General features: G+C 57.5%; 2 protein-coding genes across 4 annotated transcripts in view; one reads left to right on the forward strand and one right to left on the reverse strand.

Annotated features, from left to right (window-relative positions):
• Window positions 1-13,769, forward strand: part of AP2A2 (adaptor related protein complex 2 subunit alpha 2) — an 89,037-nt gene extending 75,268 nt beyond the window's left edge. For 2 of the 3 annotated variants that reach the window (XM_030917637.1, XM_030917638.1), the window contains exons 15-22: window positions 1,153-1,322; window positions 4,782-4,864; window positions 7,557-7,646; window positions 9,056-9,179; window positions 10,129-10,245; window positions 10,357-10,426; window positions 11,301-11,435; window positions 12,041-13,769. In XM_030917637.1, the coding sequence (XP_030773497.1) occupies window positions 1,153-1,322; window positions 4,782-4,864; window positions 7,557-7,646; window positions 9,056-9,179; window positions 10,129-10,245; window positions 10,357-10,426; window positions 11,301-11,435; window positions 12,041-12,118 (867 nt within the window). In that variant the 3' untranslated portion in view covers window positions 12,119-13,769. The remainder of the gene's footprint in view (window positions 1-1,152; window positions 1,323-4,781; window positions 4,865-7,556; window positions 7,647-9,055; window positions 9,180-10,128; window positions 10,246-10,356; window positions 10,427-11,300; window positions 11,436-12,040) is intronic. The other variant, XR_004053555.1, reaches the window with a different exon arrangement.
• Window positions 13,770-14,983: 1,214 nt separating this feature from the next.
• MUC6 (mucin 6, oligomeric mucus/gel-forming) overlaps window positions 14,984-23,240 on the reverse strand; it is a 34,609-nt gene continuing 26,352 nt past the window's right edge. Inside the window, exons 34-38 of the mRNA XM_030917732.1 lie at window positions 20,070-20,322; window positions 18,745-19,730; window positions 17,364-18,240; window positions 15,440-15,542; window positions 14,984-15,161 (exon numbers count right to left, since the gene is read on the reverse strand). Coding sequence (XP_030773592.1) covers window positions 14,984-15,161; window positions 15,440-15,542; window positions 17,364-18,240; window positions 18,745-19,730; window positions 20,070-20,322 — 2,397 coding nt within the window. The remainder of the gene's footprint in view (window positions 15,162-15,439; window positions 15,543-17,363; window positions 18,241-18,744; window positions 19,731-20,069; window positions 20,323-23,240) is intronic.

The following is a 23,240-nucleotide window of genomic DNA, read 5'->3' on the forward strand; positions in this document are numbered from 1 at the left end:
CCCAGGCTAGTTTTAAATTCCTGGGCTCAAGCAGTCCTTCTGCCTCAACCTTCCAAAGTGCTGGGATTATGTGAGGCACCACGCCCAGCCAAAAAGCGGTTATTTTTACAAGTCTCTGTTCTGTAGACTTTCAGTGATTAATAATGATTTAATGATTAAACTAATAATGCGCCCGAGGAGCCTCGCTCTGTCGCCCAGGTTGGAGTGCAGTGGCGCGATCTCGGCTCACTGCAAGCTCCGTCCCCCGGGTTCCTGCCGTTCTCCCGCCTCAGCCTCCTGAGTAGCTGGGACTACAGGCACCGCCACTGCGCCCGGCTAGTTTTTTGTATTTTTAGTAGAGACAGGGTTTCACCGTGTTCGCCAGGATGGTCTCTATCTCCTGACCTGTGTTCGCCAGGATGGTCTCCATCTCCTGAACTTGTGGTCCCGCCGCCTTGGCCTCCCAAAGTGCTGGGGTTACAGGCGTGAGCCACCGTGCCCGGCCTGCTTTATCTTATTTCTTTTTTTTTTTTTTTTGAGACGGAGTCTCGCTCTGTCGCCCAGCCTGGAGTGCAGTGGCCGGATCTCAGCTCACTGCAAGCTCCGCCCCCCAGGTTTACGCCATTCTCCTGCCTTAGCCTCTCAAGTAGCTGGGACTACAGGCGCCCGCCACCTCGCCCGGCTAGTTTTTTGTATTTTTTAATAGAGACGGGGTTTCACCGTGTTAGCCAGGATGGTCTCGATCTCCTGACCTCGTGATCCGCTCGTCTCGGCCTCCCAAAGTGCTGGGATTACAGGCTTGAGCCACCGCGCCCAGCCTATCTTATTTCTTAAACCATGTATTTATTTTTTATGTCTTTCATGGCAAAATTTTCTGAGAATTTTTTTCATTCAAATAGCATTTGTGAAAAAGTGTCTTAGTAGGGTGTCTTGGTGAAATTATGACTAATGTTTTAAGTGCAGTTATCTTTAGGCTGGACTCTGGGATGTACTCAGGAAGTGGCTGTTAGCCCTCCCTCTCTGGTCACTCACTGAGCCATGTGCCGCCGGCCCAGCCCTGGGAGTGCATGGATGCCAAGGGGGCGCCGTGGGGGAGGATGTGCAGGTGTGAGCTGCCGGGGCCGGCCAGGCCAAGGAGGCTCTCTGCTGATGCTCTCCTTCCTTCTCTTCCAGTCTACGCCTTCTCCGTCGGCAGACCTGCTGGGTCTGGGGGCCGCCCCCCCCGCCCCTGCGGGCCCCCCACCCTCCTCCGGCGGCGGCGGCGGGCTGCTCGTGGACGTGTTCTCAGACTCGGCCTCTGTGGTCGCGCCTCTCGCTCCTGGCTCCGAAGACAACTTTGCCAGGTAGTCAGGTTTCCTGAGTCCTGCAGACAGGCACGGGACTGCCGTGCCCCCTGACTTCCGGTGTGGCCGCGGCCAGCTGGACAGAGGTGGGCAGCGGAGTTTACCTCCCAAATTACTGCTTGGGGGAGAGAGTGGGAGCTGCTGTGTCGTGGGTGGGTTTGCTGTGTCACTCCTCTCAGAACCTAGACTTGTGGACTGCAGTGTGCATTAGATAAAGGGCTGACATTCCTCTCAGGAGGAAAAGAGGACATGAAAGAAGCCACAGGGTCTGGCCGGCGGCTGTGTCTGATCATGCTTCAGCTGCTCTTTCTTTGAGTGTTGATAAACACTCTTTGTAGCTACTCGTTTCCTCTCTTCGCCTCTTTCCTGTCTAGTTGGGCTGCTTTTCACTCTGACTTAAGCCATCTTGTCTGTGTCTGGCCTGGAGGCCTGGTCTCTTGTCCTTGAGTTGCTCACTTGCCAAGTCCTCCTGTGAGGCCTGCCCTGCTCACACCTTCGGCCTCTACCCTGTGGTTGCCCCCGAGGGCAGCCTGACTTTGCTGTTTGTCCTGCTCTAATTTCTGTCCAATGCATGGGCACCTCCCAGCTCCCCACATGCAGTGGTCTCTGCCAGTGTCTCCACGGTCTTCAGATCATCCGTGCCGACCACTTTCCCTGGCGCGTGCTCTCACCAGCTCTCTCTGCTGGGCTCATCAGCTGTGCATTCCCCTTGCTGGCTGCTCTCAGCCGTCTGCTTGTTTTCATGTCTGGCGGAGGTCTGAGGCGTCCCATTCCCGGAGTGGACGTCCCTCCCCCTCCCTCTCCCCCTCCCCTCCCCCCTCCCCCCTCCCTCCCTCTCCCCTCCCCCCTCCCCCTCCCTCCCCCTCCCCCCTCCCCCTCCCTCCCCCTCCCCTCTCTCCCTCCCCCTCCCCCCTCTCCCTCCCCCTCCCCCTACCCCTTTCCCGTCCCCCTCCCCCTCCCCCCTCCCCTTCCCCCGCCTCCACTGCCCTGTGGGTGGGAGTGCAGGTGCCGGTTTCCGTCCCAGATGGAGGTTAGAGAGCCTTTGAGGAATGGCCTTTTGGTCCCCCGTTTTGAAGACTGTAATAGAATTCTGGTGTTTTAAAATGCTTTTCAGTTCTTTGTATTCATGTTGCATGTGAGTTCTGTTTCCTGTTACATGTTGGAAAAGGACTTAGGAGAGGCAGGCCAGTGTGGTGTTTGGTGCAGATCGCCACTTGGCTGAAAAGAGTCTTCTTACTGCTCTTAGAGTCACTGTGTTTGCGATTGAGAATCCAGGTTCCAGGGCTCCGGTGGTGGCCACTTCTCAGTGTCTCAGTGGCAGGAAGGGACCGGGGCTGGGCAGTCCATGGCAGGAAGGGACCGGGGCTGGGCAGTCCGTGGCAGGAAGGGACCGGGGCTGGGCAGTCCGTGGCAGGAAGGGACCGGGGCTGGGCAGTCCGTGGCAGGAAGGGACCGGGGCTGGGCAGTCCGTGGCAGGAAGGGACCGGGGCTGGGCAGTCCGTGGCCCTTCCCTGCTGGGCGCATGCCTGCCCCGTCTCCATATGGCTGTGCTGGGAGCTGCACATGGCCTTGTGCATGCCTCACATTGGGTGGCGCCGTCTCCAGCTGGCCGGGCCTTGGGGCTCTTATGCATGTGGCCGTCTTGGCTTTGATCTGGCTACAGAGGGTCATCAGGTGTCTGCGTGTGTTTGGTGTAGATGGAGGCACAGAGTGTCTGGACGAGCCGGCCGCGGTGGCTGCTGGAACACGGCTCACAGGACAGGGCGGCTGCATTCTTGTGGCCTTGCAGAGTGGTTTGCATTTTCCCCAAAAATTCCTCCAGGCCAGGTTGTAGTTGGGATGACCCTTTAAAAAGCAAGCAACCAAGCAGAGATGCTGACCACGAGGGCCCCTCTGTCACGCTACGTCATGGGTGATCAGTCGGAGCCCCTCCCATGTCCTTGACAGATTTCACTTTAAAGTGGCTTAGGCCAAACCACGAGTGTAAACTCTGTGGCCTCTTGTGTGGAGAGACCGTTGGCTGTGGGCGGAGCAGCGATCCCAGGGCACGGTGAGCACATGGACACCTCTCCCTCGGCCGGCTCCTCCTGTTAAGTGACCTCGGCTTTGTTGGTGGCCTGCTGTGGCAGTCCTGGGTGAAGCGCAGTAGACGTGTTCCAGGCTGTGTTGTGTGTTGGTTGGACCACACTTGACTTTTGAAGCTTTGCGTGTGGCTGGAGCTGGACCGGCAGCCTGCCGGGCTGTGCAGGGGGCGGCTGTGGCCTCCAGAGGTGTGCGCGGGGACTGCGGCCTCAGTGGCTCTTGTGGCTGCGGCGGGCTGGAGTGGGGCAGTGTGAGGCGAGCAGCGCCCTCCCGGCCCTGAGAGCAAGCCAAGGGCCGCCTGTCACTGTCCCTTGCTGTCTGTCTCTGCTTCCTCCGTCTTCTTCCTGGCCTGGTCTCCGTATGGCAGGATGCCGACGAGCTGATCTTCAGGTCGGCAGCACTCAGACCTTCCAGGGTGGCAGCTGTGGTGCAGTTAGTGGAGACTGGGTGAGCGTAGGAGTGGCTGACCTTGATCTCGGCGTCAGCACAGGTGGATGTGGAGATTTCAGAATTAGGCCGCTGCCATGCAGCATTTACTTCTTAGGCACTGGGGTGGGTTGGGGGAGGGGGCGGCACCGTGACCTCCTGCCTTCCCACCCTGTGGTCTGAATCAGTGCCACATCCATCTCTGTGCTGGGTTCACCCAGGAGCCCTGTGCTGCTGCCCTGCCTCCCTCTCCTCTCTTCTGGATCCAGGTCACTGTGGAGTTATAGTTTTCTAGAGGAGGTCAGAAAACTTGAAGCTCTTCTGAGAGAAACACAAATGAAAACTAACCAATGCTCTTTTATTTTCCCCTAACTCGGTGTAGTGTAGATAGGTGCCCTGTGGTGAGCAAAACCCTGGGCTCCCTGTGCAGTGTAGACATGAACCGTGCATGGGCGAGAGGAGAGGCCAGGGGGAGATGGGGGCGCCCAGGGCCCTGCAGGGCTGTGCCGCTGGCGGGTGGATGGCTGTGCGTGTGCATCAGCGGGGAGCAGCCAGGCTGTGATGGCGAGGCACTCGCTGGGTGGAAGGCCGGCTCCCGGGTTGGGTGGAGTCTGTGGCATGGCCAGAAGCTGTGTGCATGCCTTCGCGCCCGTGTCCTGTCTGGGGCCGTGAGAGGCCATTACATGTGGACCAGCGTGTTCCTGGAAAGCAGCTGCACCAACTGCCTTCACAGGTCTCCCTGGAGCTGTGCCCGTGCCCCTGTGCCCTGCTCACTGTCCTCCTGTGGCCATTTGTCAGGATGGTCCTTGGGATCGTTTTCTACTTGTTTCTTCCCTTGTGTCCATAGAGGTTTTTCTGGCCTCCTCGTGCTAGGAATTTTTTTCCAGAACAAACCCTTGTGTTTTCTGCAGGTGGCTTTGAGTGACACATATACTGTCCCTTTCCCCCTAGGTTTGTTTGTAAAAACAATGGTGTGTTGTTTGAAAATCAGCTGCTTCAAATTGGACTTAAGTCTGAATTTCGGCAGAATTTAGGTATGTGTTTTAATTACTTAATGAAACCCTCTCTTAGAACTCCCATAACTCAGTAAGAAAGCAGCCCAGTTACAAAATGGACCAAAGAACAGCCTGGGCAACAAACCGAGACTCATCTCTACAACCAGAGGGGCGGCGAGGGTGGGGTGGGTGCAGAGTTTTTGAAGAGACGTTCTCCAGGGAGAATACAGGAATGCTCAGTAAGCACCTGAAAAGATGTACAAAGTCATGAGGGAAATGCCAGTCAAAACTACAGTGAGACACCACCTCAGCCCATCAGGACGGCTTACGCCTGTAATCCCACAGCGAGACACCACCTCACCCCGCCAGGATGGCTGTTATAAAACAAACAGGTAGCCTGGGCAGTGGCTCACGCTTGTAACCCCACCATGTTGGGAGGCTGAGGCAGGCGGATCACTTGAGGCCAGAAGTTCGAGACCGGCCTGGCTAACATGGCGAAACCCTGTCTCTACTAAAAGTACAAAAATTAGCTCTGCATGATGGTGCATGTCTGTAGTCCCAGCTACTTAGGAGGCTGAGACAGGAGAATCACTTGAACCTGGGAGGCAGAGATTGCAGTGACCGAGATCATGCCACTGCACTCCAGCCTGGGCAACAGAGTGAGACTCTGTAAATAAATAAATAAACAGACTGGCCTGGTGGTGTGGTGACTTAGGCCTGTAATTCCAGCACTTTGGGAGGCCGAGGTGGGAGGATCACTTGAGCCTAGGTGTTTGAGACCAGCCTGCACAACATGGTGAGACCCCATCTCTACAAAAAATACAAAAATTAGCTAGATGTGGTGGTGCACACCTGTGGTCCCAGCTACTCGGGAGGCAGGCGGGGGAGGATCGCTTGAGTCCAGGTGTTTGAGGCTGCAGTGAGCTGAGATCATGCCACTGCACTGCAGCCTGGGCAGCAGAGCGAGACCCTGTTGTTCGCTCGTTCGTTCATTCATTCATTCATTCATTCATTCATTCATTCATAATAATGCATACATCAAAGCAAACCACGAAGGAAAAGGAGTGTCTGCAGGGCATGGTGACGCTGGAGCCTTGTGCGCCACTGGCAGGAGTGTATAGTCGTGCAGTTACTGTGGGAAGTTCCTCAAAACACAAAAGAAAGTGGAATTACTCTGTGACCCAGCAGGTTCACGTGTGGGGACAGACCCCAGAGAATCGAAAGCTGGGTCTTAAAGAGGTACCTGTCCACCCATGTCCATAGCAGCATTCACAATCCCCAGAAGTTGGAAACAGCCCAGATGTTCATGGGTGGATGACTAGATAAGCAAAATGTGGTCCGTCGATGCAGTGGAATATTATTCAGCCATCAGACGGCAGACAGGAATGAAATTCGGATGCATAAAACAGCACGGATGCACCTTGAGGACATGGTGCTCAGTGACACGGGCCAGACACAGGGACAAATCCTGTGTGGCTCCACTCATGCGGTCCCTAGAGCAGTGACTCTGTAGAGACAGAACGTGGTTCGTGGGTGCCAGGGCCTAGGCCAGGGGGATGGGGAGTTGGTGTTTAATGGCGACGGAGTTCAGTTTGGGAAGATGAGAACTTTCTGGAGATGGTGGTGGCAGTGGCTGCACAGTGTGGCTGCACTTCCTGCGTCCTTGTGTCCACCTAAATACGGCTAGGAAGGTGAATGTTAGGTTATGTGTATTTTACTACAATTTAGAAGAAGGACATAAAAAAGCCTTTGAGTGTAAAAAAAACACTGTGCATGGAACCCTGTGGCTACGGGGGCCCCGGCTGCGGACCTGCCTCCTCTCAGTGCCTGCCTTGAGCCTCCTGAGGACTGCTCTGTCTCTCGCTTGTGAAAAACACGGAAAGAGTGTGAAAAAGGAGAATTAGTCGCTTGCCCACCAGGGATCTGTTAGAAAAGTGAGGGTTGTCAGAGTAATTCTTGTGGGAAATGCTGCATTGAAAACAGATGGTACTTTTAGTCCTGGTTTAAGTTTTTAAACTCTGGGCCATGATAGCTTCACCTAGGTGTTGGTTTTGGTTTTTTAAATTGTGGGAGGAGTGATGCCAAAGTGATGCCCTTTTTAGAATATTCGAGGTTTCCTTTCTGAATTCAAGGGGCATACAGATGTTCACAAAGATTTGTTACTGTGATATAAATAAAAACAGCGACACATCCAAAATGTGCACCTGTGCTGTGCATGAGCTGCTGCAGTGAGGGCCAGTGTGCAACACCAGTCCTGTGCTGGACGCAGGCCCAGCCGGGTCCCCTGACGGGAGGCAGCCAGGGCCGGTGCCTGTGTTTACGTGTCGCAGACGTGGGGCAGGGCCGGCAGTGGCCTGTGTGATTGCGGCGTCCCTGGAGACCCCTCCAGCTGGAGCCCAGCCTGCGGACAGGGCTTTCTGTAGGTCCTTCCCTGTGCACACGCGTGTGACCTCATCCGTCCCGTGTGGGTGTGCAGGAGGGGCCGAGGGAGGAGGGTGCTGGAGGGCTGAAGTTACCTCTGAGTGGAGGAGATACCCCGCCCGTTTCCAACACTGGTGTGCTCGTTCTAAAACTGGAAAAAATTGGTTCTTAATTTTAACAACAGTCGTGCATCACAACAGTGGATTTTGATTCAGCTGAAGATGGGGGGGGGGCTCTTGTTTTTCAGTGTAAATATTCAGGGTAAGCGTGAAATGATGTGTGTGAAAAAATGGTTTTTGTTTCCTTCTAGGTCGGATGTTTATCTTCTATGGTAATAAGACCTCCACACAGTTCCTGAATTTTACTCCAACACTGATCTGTTCAGATGAGCTTCAGCCTAATATCCTTGGTTTCATTGCCCCTGTGCCCACAGACAGCACAATGTGGGACTTAGAGGAGGCTTTTGAGGAAGTTTTTTGGTTTTCTTGTTTTGTTAAAATAGCAAGATAATTCCAGATGCTATATGAAAATCAGGCAATCATAATCTGCCTGTGGTGTTGGGCAGCAAAAAGAAAACAGGCAGTCTTCCATATTGGAGTGTCAGTTTTTGATAATGCATCTAAAAATACTGTGCACAAGTCTCTTCCCCTTCCATTTGGCTGGTTTGAGTCCCTTTCTTTTTCAGCTGGTCTTACCCTCCTGTGACATTGTCTTTAAATCCCTCCTCTCTGAAGCCTCACAGAGAGAGCTGCTGCTTGCAGAGCATGGGAGGTGCCGGCGGGGACTGGAGCACGGTGCGCACACCCCGGCCGAGCTTGTGTGTGCTTCTGGCAGAGCTTTTAGACTGAAGATTTTCCCTTCGTAATGCCAGAAGTGTTACTAGAACTTTCCCAGCTAAAAGAGGGAGATGCTAACATCTCTTCCTGTAAGGATAGGCCCACCAAGTAGAGTTAGCGTGAAGACCCCAGCTTGACCAGAGACGGTGACACCTGGGGGTTTATGGTCCGAGACCTGAGTGAAGCAACATCGTCCTTGCCACTGGCTGGTCTGTGTTCATTTTAACGTGAACACGTTTTAATGCAGACCGTTCAAGCTGTTTCAAAACAGTCATTAAAAATACACATGTAGGATCACGTGTATTAAAGACTTCGCTGAGAATCCAGAGTGGAAGCTGACTCCTCCTGTGCCCCTCTTTAGGGGTCTCTCCCTCGGGGTCCGCTTGGCTGAAGGCAGCAGCGAGCCCAGCAGCTGAGTGGCCAGCAGCACACGACCCAGAGGTAGGAGAGGCCTGCACCCTGCTGCCTCCTGGACCCAGCTTTGTTGGTGTCGCTGTTTCTTCAGGAGAGGCTGTAGGCAAACCCTTGTTTTCCAGCACGAAAACAATGCTGGTCCCAGCAAGGTGGGCTCTTTTCTGAGTCTCGCTGTCTCAGGAGCCTGCTATTCCCAGGATTCTTGAAGTTTTCCTGCCCTACTAAGCATCAGTTTCTGCTAACGGTGACAAAAATTGTGTGTGTAAGAACCAGAGCCAAGGCTCACAGAGTGAAAACAGAAGTAGAACAGCCAGTAGATAGTGTAAGCGACTTTTTAAAATGGAGGAGCCATTTTGGAAGCGTGAGAAGCAAACAGTGTTTTGAGGATTGTCTGGGTGGAAGGGCAGGGCTGGGTGGTGTGGCCGCCCCTTGACCCGTAGCTGGTGGTCCTGGAGCGTGGTGAGTGTGCGCCCTCCATGGGTCCTGCTGGGGCTCTAGCCCAGCCCGTTTCCGCTTCTGCCGCTGGGGCTTGCTTGGCTGGATTCCTTAACGCACACACACCTGAACCTGCAGACCAAGCCCGTGGACCCGACTGTGGAGGGGGGTGCGCAGGTGCAGCAGGTGGTCAACATAGAGTGCGTGTCCGACTTCACGGAGGCGCCCGTCCTCAACATTCAGTTCAGGTAAGAGCCATCTGTGCGCCCCGGGCCAAGGATTGTGTGGGCGCCTGAGCTGTGTGCCTGGGCTCCATGACTGTGCCGCATGTCCTTCCTGAGGGGACCCAGGGCATGCGGGTACTCATGGTGCATGGATGCGACCTGAGCTGTTGCTGCCCTCAGCTCTGCAGGGCGCAGAAAACAAGGGGAGGTGAAGCCCTGGGCTCCGGGACGGCAGGTGGCGGCTCCCACATGGGACCTTGCTAGGATCTTTCTGGGCACAACGGGGCCTTACCTCATGGGGTAGCAGACAGGGCCCCATGCCACCTGCCCGGCTTGGTACCAGACAACAGCTGCGAGGTGAAGGCGGCTGATTTCCTTCGGACCCTGGCCTGAGGGGTGCGTTTTTTGTGCAGTTGGACTCAGATCATACCACTTTGCTTAGTTTTTAAAAGCATAAGATTTTCCTGTTGCAACTGTTGGTTACTGTCACTTTTCAGTGGCTACAATAGCGTGTACACGGTCAGCCCGTACCCTGCTGGGTGTCTGCAAGGTTATGAATGTTGAGAAAAGCACACTTCCTAACATTAAAAATACAGAGAACTTAAGGATTGTATACTGTAGAATTTGGGGACATAGACATGCAAATTTTTGTTTCATTCTTTGTGCAAATGCCTTTGCTTTTTTGAAGAAAAAAAAATCACACTATTTGCACAGACTTGGAGTTCTGGGAAACAGATAAGTGGGGAGAAGTGAGGCACAGGGGCATCCTGCCTGTGTACACGGCCCTGCCTATCCTGTCTGTGGGTGACACTGTACACTGAGCCACACATGATCTGTGGAGACTCAAGGCTCGGCTCCCCACGCTCTGGTGGGTGGCACTAGGTGGAGACGCTTCTCACTCCAGGCTCTTTCCCGGCCCCTGGGGCTCTCAGAGGAGGAGCTGACTGTCTCTTTCTGCTGCTGCTGCTGGCAGGTATGGGGGCACCTTCCAGAACGTGTCTGTGCAGCTGCCCATCACTCTCAACAAATTCTTCCAGCCGACAGAAATGGCTTCTCAGGATTTCTTTCAACGTTGGAAGCAGTTGAGCAAGTGAGAAACCTGTTGTCCTGTAGGGGTCGGGGGTGGGGATGGGGGTCATTTGAAAAGATGGGCTTTGGTCTCTGGCCTGGCTGAGAAACTTGCCTTTGCTGTTTCTCACAGTCCACAGCAGGAGGTGCAGAACATCTTCAAAGCAAAGCACCCAATGGACACAGAAGTCACCAAAGCCAAGGTAGGGCATCTGGAGGGACGGCGCCGGGGACACGCTGCCCGCAACCCAGCGCCAGGGTCTGGAGGGACGGCCCGGGGGGACACACTGCCCGCGACCCAGCGCCAGGGTCTGGAGGGACGGCCCCGGGGGGACACACTGCCCGCGACCCAGCGCCAGGGTCTGGAGGGACGGCCCCGGGGGGACACACTGCCCGCGACCCAGCGCCAGGGTCTGAAGGGACGGCCCGGGGGGACACACTGCCTGCGACCCAGTGCCAGGGTCTGGAGGGATGGCCCTGGGGGATGTGCTGCCCGCGACCCAGTGCCAGGGTCTGGAGGGACGGCCCTGGGGGACACGCTGCCCGCAACCCAGCGCCAGGGTCTGGAGAGCCGTTGCCCGCGACCCAGTGCCAGGGTCTGGAGGGACGGCCCTGGGGGATGCGCTGACCACAACCCAGCACCAGGGTCTGGAGGGACGTTGCCCGCGACCCAGTGCCAGGGTCTGGAGGGACGGCCCCGGGGGATGCACTGCCCACGACCCAGCGCCAGGGTCTGGAGGGATGGCCCCGGGGGATGCGCTGACCGCAACCCAGCACCAGGGTCTGGAGGGACATTGCTCGCGACCCAGTGCCAGGGTCTGGAGGGACAGCCCCGGGGGACGCGCTGCCCGCGACCCAGCGCCAGGGTCTGGAGAGCCGTTGCCCACGACCCAGCACCAGGGTCTGGAGGGACGGCCCCGGGTACACGCTGCCCGCGACCCAGCACCAGGGTCTGGAGGGATGGCCCCGGGGACACGCTGCCCGCGACCCAGCACCAGGGTCTGGAGGGATGGCCATGGGGGACGTGCTGCCTGTGACCCAGCTCCAGGATCATCATTCTCCTGTTTCTTTGGACAGATCATTGGATTTGGTTCTGCACTTCTTGAAGAAGTTGATCCTAATCCTGCGAATTTCGTGGGAGCTGGAATCATCCACACAAAAACCACCCAGATCGGATGCCTGCTACGCCTGGAGCCGAACCTGCAAGCCCAGGTCAGGCCCTCAGGAAATGGCTGAACACACTTGAGTTGCTTTTTATTCTGGCACAATGTACATGGTGAGGTGTGTAGCTCTTTAGTGCAGTTCGGTCAGTTTTGACAGATGTTGTGTGCCCGTTTAACCACCACCCTGGCAATACATGGTAGCGTCCCAGCCTCCCCACAGCTGGCCACCTGGAGCATCGTCCCGCCACAGAGCAGCCTGGCCCTGGGCGGTGGCTCTCCCAGCTGTTCCTCTCTGTCACTGCGTTGTTCCTTCTTGCCACGTCCCATTCTGTCGATGGACACCTGTCTCTGTTTCACTCGGGCGGCACCCAGGAATGCTGCTGCTGCCGCCCGGGGCCTGTGTGTGGTTAGCGCTACAAGAAGCCGTGCCACTTCACACTCCCGCCAGCTACGTACGAGGCACCAGGCGCTCCCATGCCAGCCCTCAGTTTTCATGCTGACAGTGTGTGTGGTGCTCAGGCCTCTGCCGAGCTGTGGGTGCCTCCAGAGAGTGGTCCCTGGGCGTGGCCCACAGGGTTCTGCATGGCGGGTCCTGGACCCGAGGGCTGTGTGAGCCTTGGCATGCCCGCTGACCCGCTGTGCTCTCTGTTTCAGATGTACCGGCTCACGCTGCGGACGAGTAAGGAAGCCGTTTCTCAGAGATTATGTGAATTGCTGTCAGCGCAGTTTTAGTCTTGAGGATGGAGGACCAGGCTCGTGTGTCTCGCGTTGTCTTCGTCTGTGCCGTTTGTCTTCGTGGCCATCCTGTGATGAGCACCCCCGCTGCCCCAGACCTCTCCCCTTTGGGCTGGACAGGAACACACGTGTGTGGCTCAGGAAGAAAAGCTCAGCCTGGACTGCGGCAGCCTCGGCAGAAGGTGGATCTTGGGATCAGTTTTTATAAAAATCAAGATAGTTCTGTGGTTAAATCTACAAATTAAAGGGAAATTAGAAGTTGGCGTGAACGTGGCGTTTGTGGGAGTGTCACTGAGATGGCCCGTGCTGCCGCCCTCCCCGCCTCGGAGCCTCTGGGAGCAGCAGTGCCGCTACATGTGGCGTGGGCTGAGCCTTGGTGTGTGGCCGTTCTGGTGGCTACACACCTGGCATCGTCCTGGGCCCTTGGGGGGAGCACGGCTACCCCTGGTTTTGCTGCAGTCCCAGCTGGACAGTTTTCCCAGGCAGGATTTTAATCTAGACTTTAGAAGCATTTGTATTTGTAATGACTTCTGGCAAAACCACGTGTCCTGGCTGGATGTAATTGTTTTCCCAGCTCCTGTTTGTGGAGGGTGTCTGTTATGCTCCTGCAGTCCCCAAGGCCTTAGATGTGCAGCCAGGCAAGGAGCGTCCTTCCGGCCCTGCAGGGCCCCCAGGACTCCAGGGTAAAGCGTGGGCTGGTGGCGCAGACTCAGGTGTGCTTATCTCTCTCCTGTCAAGAGTGGGTGTTCCAGTGAGCTGAGATCCGGCCACTGCACTCCAGCCTGGGCGACAGAGCGAGACTCCGTCTCAAAAAAAAAAAAAAGAGTGGGTGTCCCCAGGCCACGGTGCAGGCTTGAGTCCTTCCGCTGGCCCCATCCAGTCGTCCCTGGAGGGGCTGTGGAGGAGGGAAGCCTCCGTGTGGTCAGGAAGTGAAGGGGCCATTGGCCACACGCTGTGTGCCACCTGCGGCTTGTGTCTCACCTGTCGTCCAGACTCAGCACCCAGGCTGCACGTCTGACACCTGAGAGGCGAGAGAGTGGGGCTGGCCTAGGAGCCAAGGCTGGGGCCCTGTGCTCTGTCCCCAGGACGGTGGCCTTGTTTGTCCTAAACACACCCAGCACGGGTTCCGGCTTCCTGACATGCTGTGGAGGCAGGGAGGGTGGGTGGCCACATGTGCTTGAGCCTGGCCCTCAGCCACCTGCTCTGCGGGTCCCTGGGGCAGCTGCAGGGGCTCACGGACCCATCAGGTCTCCACAGCTCCCCTGCAGTGTGTGCAGCCCACGATGTCTGTGGCTCTCCTTCCAGCGTGTCGGACTTTGATCACAGGATAGCCATGTCGGTGGCGTGCGCCTCTCGCGCTGGCCATTCTGGGTCTGGTGGTGCCAGGTGTCGTGACGCACCACGCTGGGCTTGTGCTGCAGCTGGGTGGTGTGGCCCTCATTCGTGTGTTCCAGCTGCTGGGCAGTGAGTGCTCTGCCCGTGTGCTGCGCCTGCCGGCTGCGTGTGCTGCCGTGGATCTCCTGCGTCCCTTGACCCCTCCCGCCATCAGAGGAAAGTCCGCTCCCCGAGGCACCGCTTCCCTGTGTGGCTGCAGAGGGGCCCTCAGTGTGGCACTCCTCGTCAAAGAAAAATAAAGGCTAGAACAGCACCCCAGATCGTGTACTTTCTTTGGGGGGAAAGCATCCCACATAACCCTCAGAGCTCCCCGAGGGCTGTGTGAGCCACAGACCCCAAGGTCCCTGGCCTGTGGGCCCACAGGCAGTGGGCATCAGAAAGTGACCTGCCCTTTGTTCTGCCAGTTTGATTCTGGGTGTGCGGTGGAATTTTTTGGGACTCAGGTCATGCGGGAGCCCCTCCAGCCTGGCCTCAGGGCTCCCCGCGGTACAGTGTGTTGGGGTGCAGCCCAGGGCTCCTTCCTGGGGAACGGGCCTGCCAAACCACGTGGCTATGAGGAGGCTCCGTGGGGGATCCTCCTGTTGATCTGACTACAGAAGGGGCTCTCGGGCAGATGGGGGTGGCCCCTGGAGGACAGTGGGCTTCGCCAGATATGGGACAGTCCTGGTGGAGGGAGGGCAGGGGGCCAAGGCCAGAGGCAGCTTCTTTTCCCAGCCCGGACCCTCCTGGGGGCAGCCCCGCCCAACCTCAGATCCCAGGGGCCCACAGGGTGCAGGTGTGGGTCGGGTGCCTAATGTCTAAGGGACTGGGGAGAGGCAAAAGCAGTGCTCAAGTGCTCGGGGACCAGCCTCTGTGCCTTGACAAGAACCAGTTTATTTGGAGTCTCTGGCCGGGTGACGCCCTCTCCCGAGGTCAAGCTGCTGGGGACAGGTGTGGTGCTGCCGGGGGCCTTCTGCCTGGCTGGGAGCGGGGGTGGCTGCCCTGCCCTTGCTGCCACCCTGTGCCCTCCCTGACTCTGGGGAGCTCCTCTTCTCTGTGTTGGTGGCTGCCTGGGCCTCTTGCCCCCATCTCAGCACAGGTCCTGACGGGTCTGGTCCAGCGTCTGCTCTGGCCTCATCTGCAGGGTTCTGGGCCCAGCAGGGCTGGGGCCAAGTTCAAGGGCTGGGAGGTGTTGGATGGCAGACAGGTGGTCGGGAGTGCCCTGTGTGCCTGGGAGGGTCCGTGGCCACTGCCTGCCTCAGTCCCTCTCTGCTGGCTCAGGGTCTGCAGGGGTGTGGTGGTCTGGGCCTCTGCTTGGCAGCCCCTCTCCCACTGGTGCCCCAGGTGAGCCACGGCCGGGGGCACTTGGGGGCCAGGCCTGGTGACCAGGAAAGCAGCTGCTGGCACAAGTGGGAAGGGGGCCGGTGGGTGTTTGTCCTGTCCGTCATCTGCAGTCCTTCAGCCCCAGGAGAGCAGGCAGCGACCCTGCTAGTCTCCACAGGCCACAGAGCTGCACTCGCAGCGGCTGAACACCTGCAGGGTGAGTACGAGCCACTGGCCAGGCGCGCTGGGGTCTGGGCAGGGCAGCTCCAGCTGCTGCTCATGGGAGTGGAGGGGGCGGCAGCAGCCGCAGTGGGCGTCCATCTGCTGGGTGATGGTGTTGAAACTGTCGAGAAGCCAAGACAGAGCAGGGTCATGGCTGCTGCAGGGCATAAGGCCCCTCCCTCCCCAGGGCAGCTGCTCCACAGAGGCCTGGACCTCCCCGCTGAGCTCCTGGCTCACAGGGGCCCAAGGCCAGTGTTGGGCAGATGGAGCGCAGAGTGGCTAACCTGGCGGGGCAGCAGGCACCTGGGTGGGGAGCCCAAACTTTCCCTGGCACCTCTCTGAGGTGGGGTTGTGAGCACCTTGCTGGACATGGGGCAGGCCTCCCGCCTATGGACTCACCTGGCGGCAGAAATGCAGGTGCCCTCACAGCGGGTTACTGTCACGTTCGCCATGCACCCCTTGAACGTGATCTCCTCCTGCCGCTCCTGCACGCTGCAGACCCCTGGGAGTGGACGGTCAGCAGCGCTCAGGGTGGACATGGAGCGAAGAGGGAGGGAAGCCCTGGCTAGAGAACGGGGTCCCCACCTGTCTCTGGACTCTCCTGCCCAAGGTGTGGTCTTCCCTTGTGGAGCCCCACAGAGCTCAGACCTCAGCCATACCCAAAGGCAAAGGCCAGCAGCATCCTAGTTTGTTTTTTCCCCTCAAAGTCGCTCTGCTGGAGTCCATCAAGGTAGAGAATTTTCTCAGTGGGCTCAGCAGATACTGAGCCCTGGGCCTGTGTGAGCCACCCCTGGGCCCCAGCTTTCCTGATGCCCCACCCCAGGCCTCGACACCGACCTGTGGGCTGAGCCCTGGGCCTGTGTGAGCCACCCCTGGGCCCCAGCTTCCCTGATGCCCCACCCCAGGCCTCAACACCGACCTGTGGGCATGGGTATCTCTGGTTGGCCGGACCCAGGACCTGCAGGGGGGCCGAGGACACCGTGTCAGTGACGCCAGAGAGGGGGACAGATGGTGTCGTGGGAGCTCCATGTGCCCCAGCTGGGGAGGAGGGAAGTGGAGCAGGCCCCGTGGTCTGGGCTCCTGGAAGGGGCGGGGTGGGGACCCGTGTGGAAGGCCCAGACAGCCAGCCTCAGTGAGAGGCCTGGGCACGTGGCAGGCAGCACGGAGCAGGGTAGACTGATGCAGGCAGTGGCAGCATCAGCATTAGAAACCGCCACTGCGGAGCGTGGGTTTAAAAGTGGAAAGGAGTCCTGGGGTAAAGGCTGGACTCTGCTGCCTGTGTGCCCTCCCCTGGCTGTGCCCAGCTTCATTTCCTGGCCACAGAGAAGACAAGTCGCCTGGAACCTACCTGTCCGCTGCAGAGAGCTTTCTCCAGGAGGGGGCAGGACTATGTGTGCCTCCACAGGCCCTGCCGTCCCTAGCTGACCTCCCCTCCCAGATGGTTCCTGCTCCCTCACCTCTGCTTTTTGGGGTCACCTCCCTGGTTACAGCTTGTACCCAAGTCCTGGTCTCAGGGAGGGACCCAAACCGAGATTCCCTCAGCCTGCAGCAACGAGCTGCTACCCACGTGAGAGACCACGAAGCCAGCCGTGGCGTTGCCACCTGGTGGAGGTCGATGCATGTGAGGGACCCAGTCCTGGGTGGTTGCTGTGAGAGGAACACCCAGGAGGGAAGGGAGGGACATCCCTGGAACGTGAGGTTAGGTGGACGTGGACGAGGCCTGAGGCATGTTCTGTCTCCAGGCGTCCCATGGCCTGGGGAGCAGTGGACTCGCTCATAGGCATGAGACCAAGTGGAGGCTGGGAAGAGCCGTGGCCCAGAGAATTGGCATGAGTACCACGGAGCAGGCGCCCTGGTTGCCACGTCCAGCTTCACCTTCAACAGGTCCTTCTGTGCCGGACTTTTATGTCTCTCTCTGCACTTGGAGGAAGGGCTGTGCTGCTTGAACCCTGGGGTCCGGCCAGCCCTGATATCCTCTGAGCACCCAAAGGGGCAGCCGGGGAAGGCTTTTGGCAGGTATCACGGAGGGGAGGCCAGGAGTGCAGCAGTGACCGGGGCATGAGTGAGCCAGTGCAGGGAAAGGTCAAGGTTAGCTGGGGAAGGGCCAACGGGGAGGCCGGGCACTTGCTTGGCCAAGAAAGCGTTGGCATAGGGGTGCCCAAGAGAGGAGAGGGGAAAACCCGTCAGGTGTATAGGGAAGGTGGGGAACAGGCATGTGGTCCTGGGATCATAGGACCATGAGGGGTAAACTGAGGCAGTGGCTGCCTGGGAGTCACGAGCACAGAGGTGAGGCCAGTAGGAGGGCCACAGAGATGCCACTTACCAGGTGAGGTGGGCGTAGGTGTCCCGAGAGAAGATACCGGGGCAGAAGCAGGGGCGCTTCCATGTGCAGTGAGGGAGCTGGTCAGGAACTGCGTGGTAGGCAGTGAGGTGGGACCAGGGTGCCTGGTGGTAAGGTTGGTGACTGGAGAGCTGGGGATACCCGTCACCCCCCAGGTGAGTGACACAAAGCCTGACGTGGGAACTCGGGTGGTGAGAGAAGTGGACCGTGAGGTGGTGGACTGAGAGGAGAAGGCAGGGGCGGTGTGGGTGCTGGCCGTGGTCCTGGGCGTGGACGGAAATGCAGTGGTGCTGGAGGCTGGGTGACTGGATGGGGTGGGAGACACAGTAAGAGTGGATATGGGGAGTAGAGCAGAGAGGGTGAAAGGAGAGGAGATAGTGTGGGGGAGAGAGGCCCTAATGGTGGTAGAGGCAGCTGGAGAAGAAGGAAAAAGAGGAGATACAGACCCTGATGCAGTCGTGGGATGAGTGAAGAACGAGTGCGAGCTCGAGCTCAGGGTAGTGGAGTGCACGGGGGCGGACACGACAGAGAAAGATGTACCAGCTGAAGACGAAGTCTGGGGAAAGGAGTGGGAGGAGGGTACATGAGAAGAAACAGAAGACTGGGCAGAAGGAGTGGGAGAAAATGAGGAGGACAGCTGAGTAGTTGTAGAAACAGGAGTGGTTGCAGAACTCAAGTCGGGGAGTTGTGTGGTGGCAGAAGGTGGTGACGGTGGCCTTGAGCTAGAGTTCTGGGGCCACCACGAGGAGGAAGATAAGAAGGAAGAAGAGGCTGTGGTTGTGCTGAGTGAGCTGTGGGCTTGGCTGGTCCCGCTGGTAGTCACTGTCATTGGTGGGGCTGTGTGGGTGGACCCTGTGGCCTTGACCGTTGCCGATGGAGAAATGGTGCCTGTTGGCATTGAAGGGATGGAGGAGAAAGTGGACATCTGCAGGTGGGTAGGAGTGATGACTATGTGATTAGTTGGAGTCACCAAGGAGGTGGAGAAAGGTGGAACGTGAGTGGGAAGTGTGGTCTGAGGCTGTGATGGGGTTGGATAGGTAGTGGTGGTCTGGAAGGATGTAGCAGTGATAGGACCTGTGGAAGAGACGGGATTGCTCCCCGTAGGTGGGGAGTGTGTGGTGAAGGGTGTGGGTAGCCTGCTGCTGGTGGCCAAGGTGGTGTGGGCCACAGGGGTGCCGGTTCCTGTAGTTGTGGGGTTGGGGGTGATGGTGGTAGAAGTTGGGGTGACTTCAGGATGGTGTGTGGAGGAAGAGTGTGAATGTAGGGATGTAGAGGTTTTGGCTGTGCTGAATGAGCTCAGGGCTTGGCTGGTCCCACTGGTGGTGGCCGTCATTGGTGGGGCTGTGTGGGTGGACCCTGTGGCCTCGACTGTTGTCGGTGGAGAAATGGTGCCTGTTGGCATTGAATGGATGGAGGCAGAAGTGGACATCTGTGTTTGGGTAGGTGTGATGACTGTGTGAGTAGTTGGAGTCACCAAGGAGGTGGAGAAAGGTGGAACGTGAGTGGGAAGTGTGGTCTGAGGGTGTGATGGTGTTGGATAGGTAGTGGTGGTCTGGAAGGATGTTGCAGTGATAGGACCTGTGGAAGAGACGGGATTGCTCCCCGTAGGTGGGGAGTGTGTGGTGAAGGGTGTGGGTAGCCTGCTGCTGGTGGCCAAGGTGGTGTGGGCCACAGGGGTGCCAGTTCCTGTAGTTGTGGGGTTGGGGGTGATGGTGGTAGAAGTTGGGGTGACTTCAGGATGGTGTGTGGAGGAAGAGTGTGAATGTAGGGATGTAGAGGTTTTGGCTGTGCTGAATGAGCTCAGGGCTTGGCTGGTCCCACTGGTGGTGGCCGTCATTGGTGGGGCTGTGTGGGTGGACCCTGTGGCCTCGACTGTTGTCGGTGGAGAAATGGTGCCTGTTGGCATTGAATGGATGGAGGCAGAAGTGGACATCTGTGTTTGGGTAGGTGTGATGACTGTGTGAGTAGTTGGAGTCACCAAGGAGGTGGAGAAAGGTGGAACGTGAGTGGGAAGTGTGGTCTGAGGGTGTGATGGTGTTGGATAGGTAGTGGTGGTCTGGAAGGATGTTGCAGTGATAGGACCTGTGGAAGAGACAGGACTGCTCCCCGTAGGTGGGGAGTGTGTGGTGAAGGGTGTGGGTAGCCTGCTGCTGGTGGCCGAGGTGGTGTGGGCCACGGGGGTGCTGGTTCCTGTACTGGTGGGGTTGGGGGTGATGGTGGTAGAAGTTGGGGTGACTTCAGGATGGTGTGTGGAAGAAGTGTGTGAATGTAGGGGTGTAGAGGTTTTGGCTGTGCTGAATGAACTGTGGGCTTGGCTGTTCCTGTTGGTGGTTGTCGTCATTGGTGGGGCTGTGTGGGTGGACCCTGTGACCCTGACTGTTGTCGGTGGAGGAGTGGTGCCTATTGGCACTGAGTGGATGGAGGAGGAAGTGGATATCTGCCCGTGCGTAGGGGTGATGATTGTGTGAGTAGTTGGAGTCACCAAGGAGGTGGAGAAAGGTGGACCATGAGTGGGAAGTGTGGTCTGAGGGGGTGATAGGGTTGGATAGGTAATGGTGGTCCTGAATGATGTTGCAGTCATAGGACCTGTGGAAGAGACGGGACTGCTCTCTCTAGGTGGGGAGTGTGTGGTGAAGGGTGTAGGTGGCTCGCTGCGGGTGGCCAAGGTGGTATGGGCCACAGGGGTGCCGGTTCCTGTACTGGTGGGATTGGAGGTGATGGTGGTAGAAGTTGGGGTGACTTCAGGATGGTGTATGGAAGAAGTGTGTGAATGTAGGGATGTAGAGGTTTTGGCTGTGCTGAATGAGCTCAGGGCTTGGCTGGTCCCACTGGTGGTTGCCGTAATTGGTGGGGCTGTGTGGGTGGACGCTGTGGCCTTGACTGTTGTTGGTGGAGAAATGGTGGCTGTTGGCATTGAATGGATGGAAGCAGAAGTGGACATCTGTGTTTGGGTAGGTGTGATGACTGTGTGAGTAGTTGGAGTCACCAAGGAGGTGGAGAAAGGTGGAACGTGAGTGGGAAGTGTGGTCTGAGGGTGTGATGGGGTTGGATAGGTAGTGGTGGTCTGGAAGGATGTTGCAGTGATAGGACCTGTGGAAGAGACAGGACTGCTCTCTGTTTGTGGGGAGTGTGTGGTGAAGGGTGTGGGTAGCCTGCTGCTGGTGGCCGAGGTGGTGTGGGCCACCGGGGTGCCGGTTCTTGTACTGGTGGGGGTGGGGGTGATGGTGGTAGAAGTTGGGGTGACTTCAGGATGGTGTGTGGAGGAAGTGTGTGAATGTAGGGGTGTAGAGGTTTTGGCTGTGCTAAATGAGCTGTGTGCTTGGCTGGTCCCACTGGTGGTCGCTGTCATTGGTGGGGCTGTGTGAGTGGACCCTGTAGCTTTGACCATTGTCGATGGAGGAATGGTGCCAGTTGGCGTTGAGTGGATGGAGGTAGAAGTGGACATCTGTGCGTGGGTAGGGGTGATGACTGTGTGAATAGTTGGAGTCACCAAGGAGGTGGAGAAAGGTGGACCATGAGTGGGAAGTGTGGTCTGAGGGTGTGATCGGGTTGGATAGGTAATGGTGGTCTTGAACGATGTTGCAGTCATTGTACCTGTGGAGGAGACGGGAGTGCTCTCTGTAGGTGAGGAGTGTGTGGTGAAGGGTGTAGGTGGCTCGCTGCTGGTGACCAAGGTGGTGTGGGCCACAGGGGTGCCAGTTCCTGTACTGGTGGGATTGGGGGTGATGATGGTAGAAGTTAGGGTGACTTCAGGATGGTGTGTGGAGGAAGTGTGTGAATGTAGGGGTGTAGAGGTTTTGGCTGTGCTGAATGAGCTGTGGGCTTGGCTATTCCCACTGGTGGTTGCTGTCATTGGTGGGGCTGTGTGGGTGGACCCTGTGACCTTGACCGTTGTCGGTGGAGGAATGGTGCCTATTGGCACTGAGTGGATGGAGGTAGAAGAGGACATCTGTGCGTGGGTAGGAGTGATGACAGTGTGAGTAGTTGGAGTCACCAAGGAAGTGGAGAAAGGTGGAACGTGAGTGGGAAGTGTGGTCTGAGGCTGTGATGGGGATGGATAGGTAGTGGTGGTCTTGAAGGATGTTGCAGTCATAGGACCTGTGGAAGAGACGGGAGTGCTCTCTGTAGGTGGGGAGTGTGTGGTGAAGGGTGTGGGTAGCCTGCTGCTGGTGGCCGAGGTGGTGTGGGCCACAGGGGTGCCGGATCCTGTAGTTGTGGGTTTGGGGGTGATGGTGGTAGAAGTTGGGGTGACTTCAGAATGGTGTGTGGAAGAAGTTTGTGAATGTAGGGATGTAGAGGCTTTGGTTGTGCTGAATGAGTTCGGGGCTTGGCTGGTCCCACTGGTGGTAGCTGTCTTTGGTGGGGCTGTGTGCGTGGATGCTGTGGCCTTGACTGTTGTCACTGGAGGAATGGTGCCTGTTGGCCCTGAGGGGATGGAGGAGGAAGTGAACACCTGTGCGTGAGTAGGGGTGATGACTGTGTGAGTACTTGGAGTCATCAAGGAGGTGGAGAAAGGTGGAACGTGAGTGGGAACTGTGGTCTGAGGGTGTGATGGGGTTGGATAGGTAGTGGTGGTCTGGAAGGATGTTGCAGTCATAGGACCTGTGGAAGAGACGGGAGTGCTCTCTGTAGGTGGGGAGTGTGTGGTGAAGGGTGTAGGTGGCTTGCTGCTGGTGGCTGAGGTGGTGTGGGGCACAGGGGTGCCGGTTCCTGTACTGGTGGGATTGGGGGTGATGGTGGTAGAAGTTGGGGTGACTTGAGGATGGTGTGTGGAGGAGGTGTGTGAATGTAGGAGTGTAGAGGTTTTGACTGTGCTGAATGAGCTGTGGGCTTGGCTATTCCCACTGGTGGTTGCTGTCATTGGTGGGGCTGTGTGGGTGGACCCTGTGACCTTGACCGTTGTCGGTGGAGGAATGGTGCCTATCGGCACTGAGTGGATGGAGGAGGAAGTGGACCTCTGTGCGTGGGTAAGGGTGATGACAGTGTGAGTAGTTGGAGTAACCAAGGAGGTGGAGAAAGGTGGAACGTGAGTGGGAAGTGTGGTCTGAGGGTGTGATGGGGTTGGATAGGTAATGGTGGTCTGGAAGGATGTAGCAGTGATAGGACCTGTGGAAGAGACGGGACTGCTCTCTGTAGGTGGGGAGTGTGTGGTGAAGGTTGTGGGTAGCCTGCTGCTGGTGGCCGAGGTGGTGTGGGCCACGGGGGTGCTGGTTCCTGTACTGGTGGGGTTGGGGGTGATGGTGGTAGAAGTTGGGGTGACTTCAGGATGGTGTGTGGAAGAAGTGTGTGAATGTAGGGGTGTAGGGGTTTTGGCTGTGCTGAATGAACTTGGGACTTGGCTGGTCCCACTAGTGGCCACCGTCATTGGTAGGGCTGTGTGGGTGGACCCTGTAGCCTTGACCGTTGTTGGTGGAGGAATGGTGCCTGTTGGCATAGAGTGGATGGAGGTAGAAGTTGACCTCTGTGCATGGGTAGGGGTGATGACTGTGTGAGTAGTTGGAGTCACCAAGGAAGTGGAGAAAGGTGGTACGTGAGTGGGAATTGTGGTCTGAGGGTGTGATGGGGTTGGAGAGGTAGTGGTGATCTTGAAGGATGTTGCAGTCATAGGACCTGTGGAAGAGACAGGAGTGCTCTCTGTAGGTGGGGAGTGTGTGGTGAAGTGTGTGGGTAGCCTGCTGCTGGTGGCCGAGGTGATGTGGGCTACAGGCGTGCCGGTTCCTGTAGTGGTGGGTTTGGGGGTGATGGTGGTAGAAGTTGGGGTGACTTCAGAATGGTGTGTGGAAGAAGTTTGTGAATGTAGAGATGTAGAGGTTTTGGCTGTGCTGAATGAGTTCAGGGCTCGGCTGGTCCCACTGGTGG

This window comes from Rhinopithecus roxellana, chromosome 15 (genome assembly GCF_007565055.1).
Source record: "Rhinopithecus roxellana isolate Shanxi Qingling chromosome 15, ASM756505v1, whole genome shotgun sequence".
Taxonomy (NCBI): domain Eukaryota; kingdom Metazoa; phylum Chordata; class Mammalia; order Primates; family Cercopithecidae; genus Rhinopithecus; species Rhinopithecus roxellana.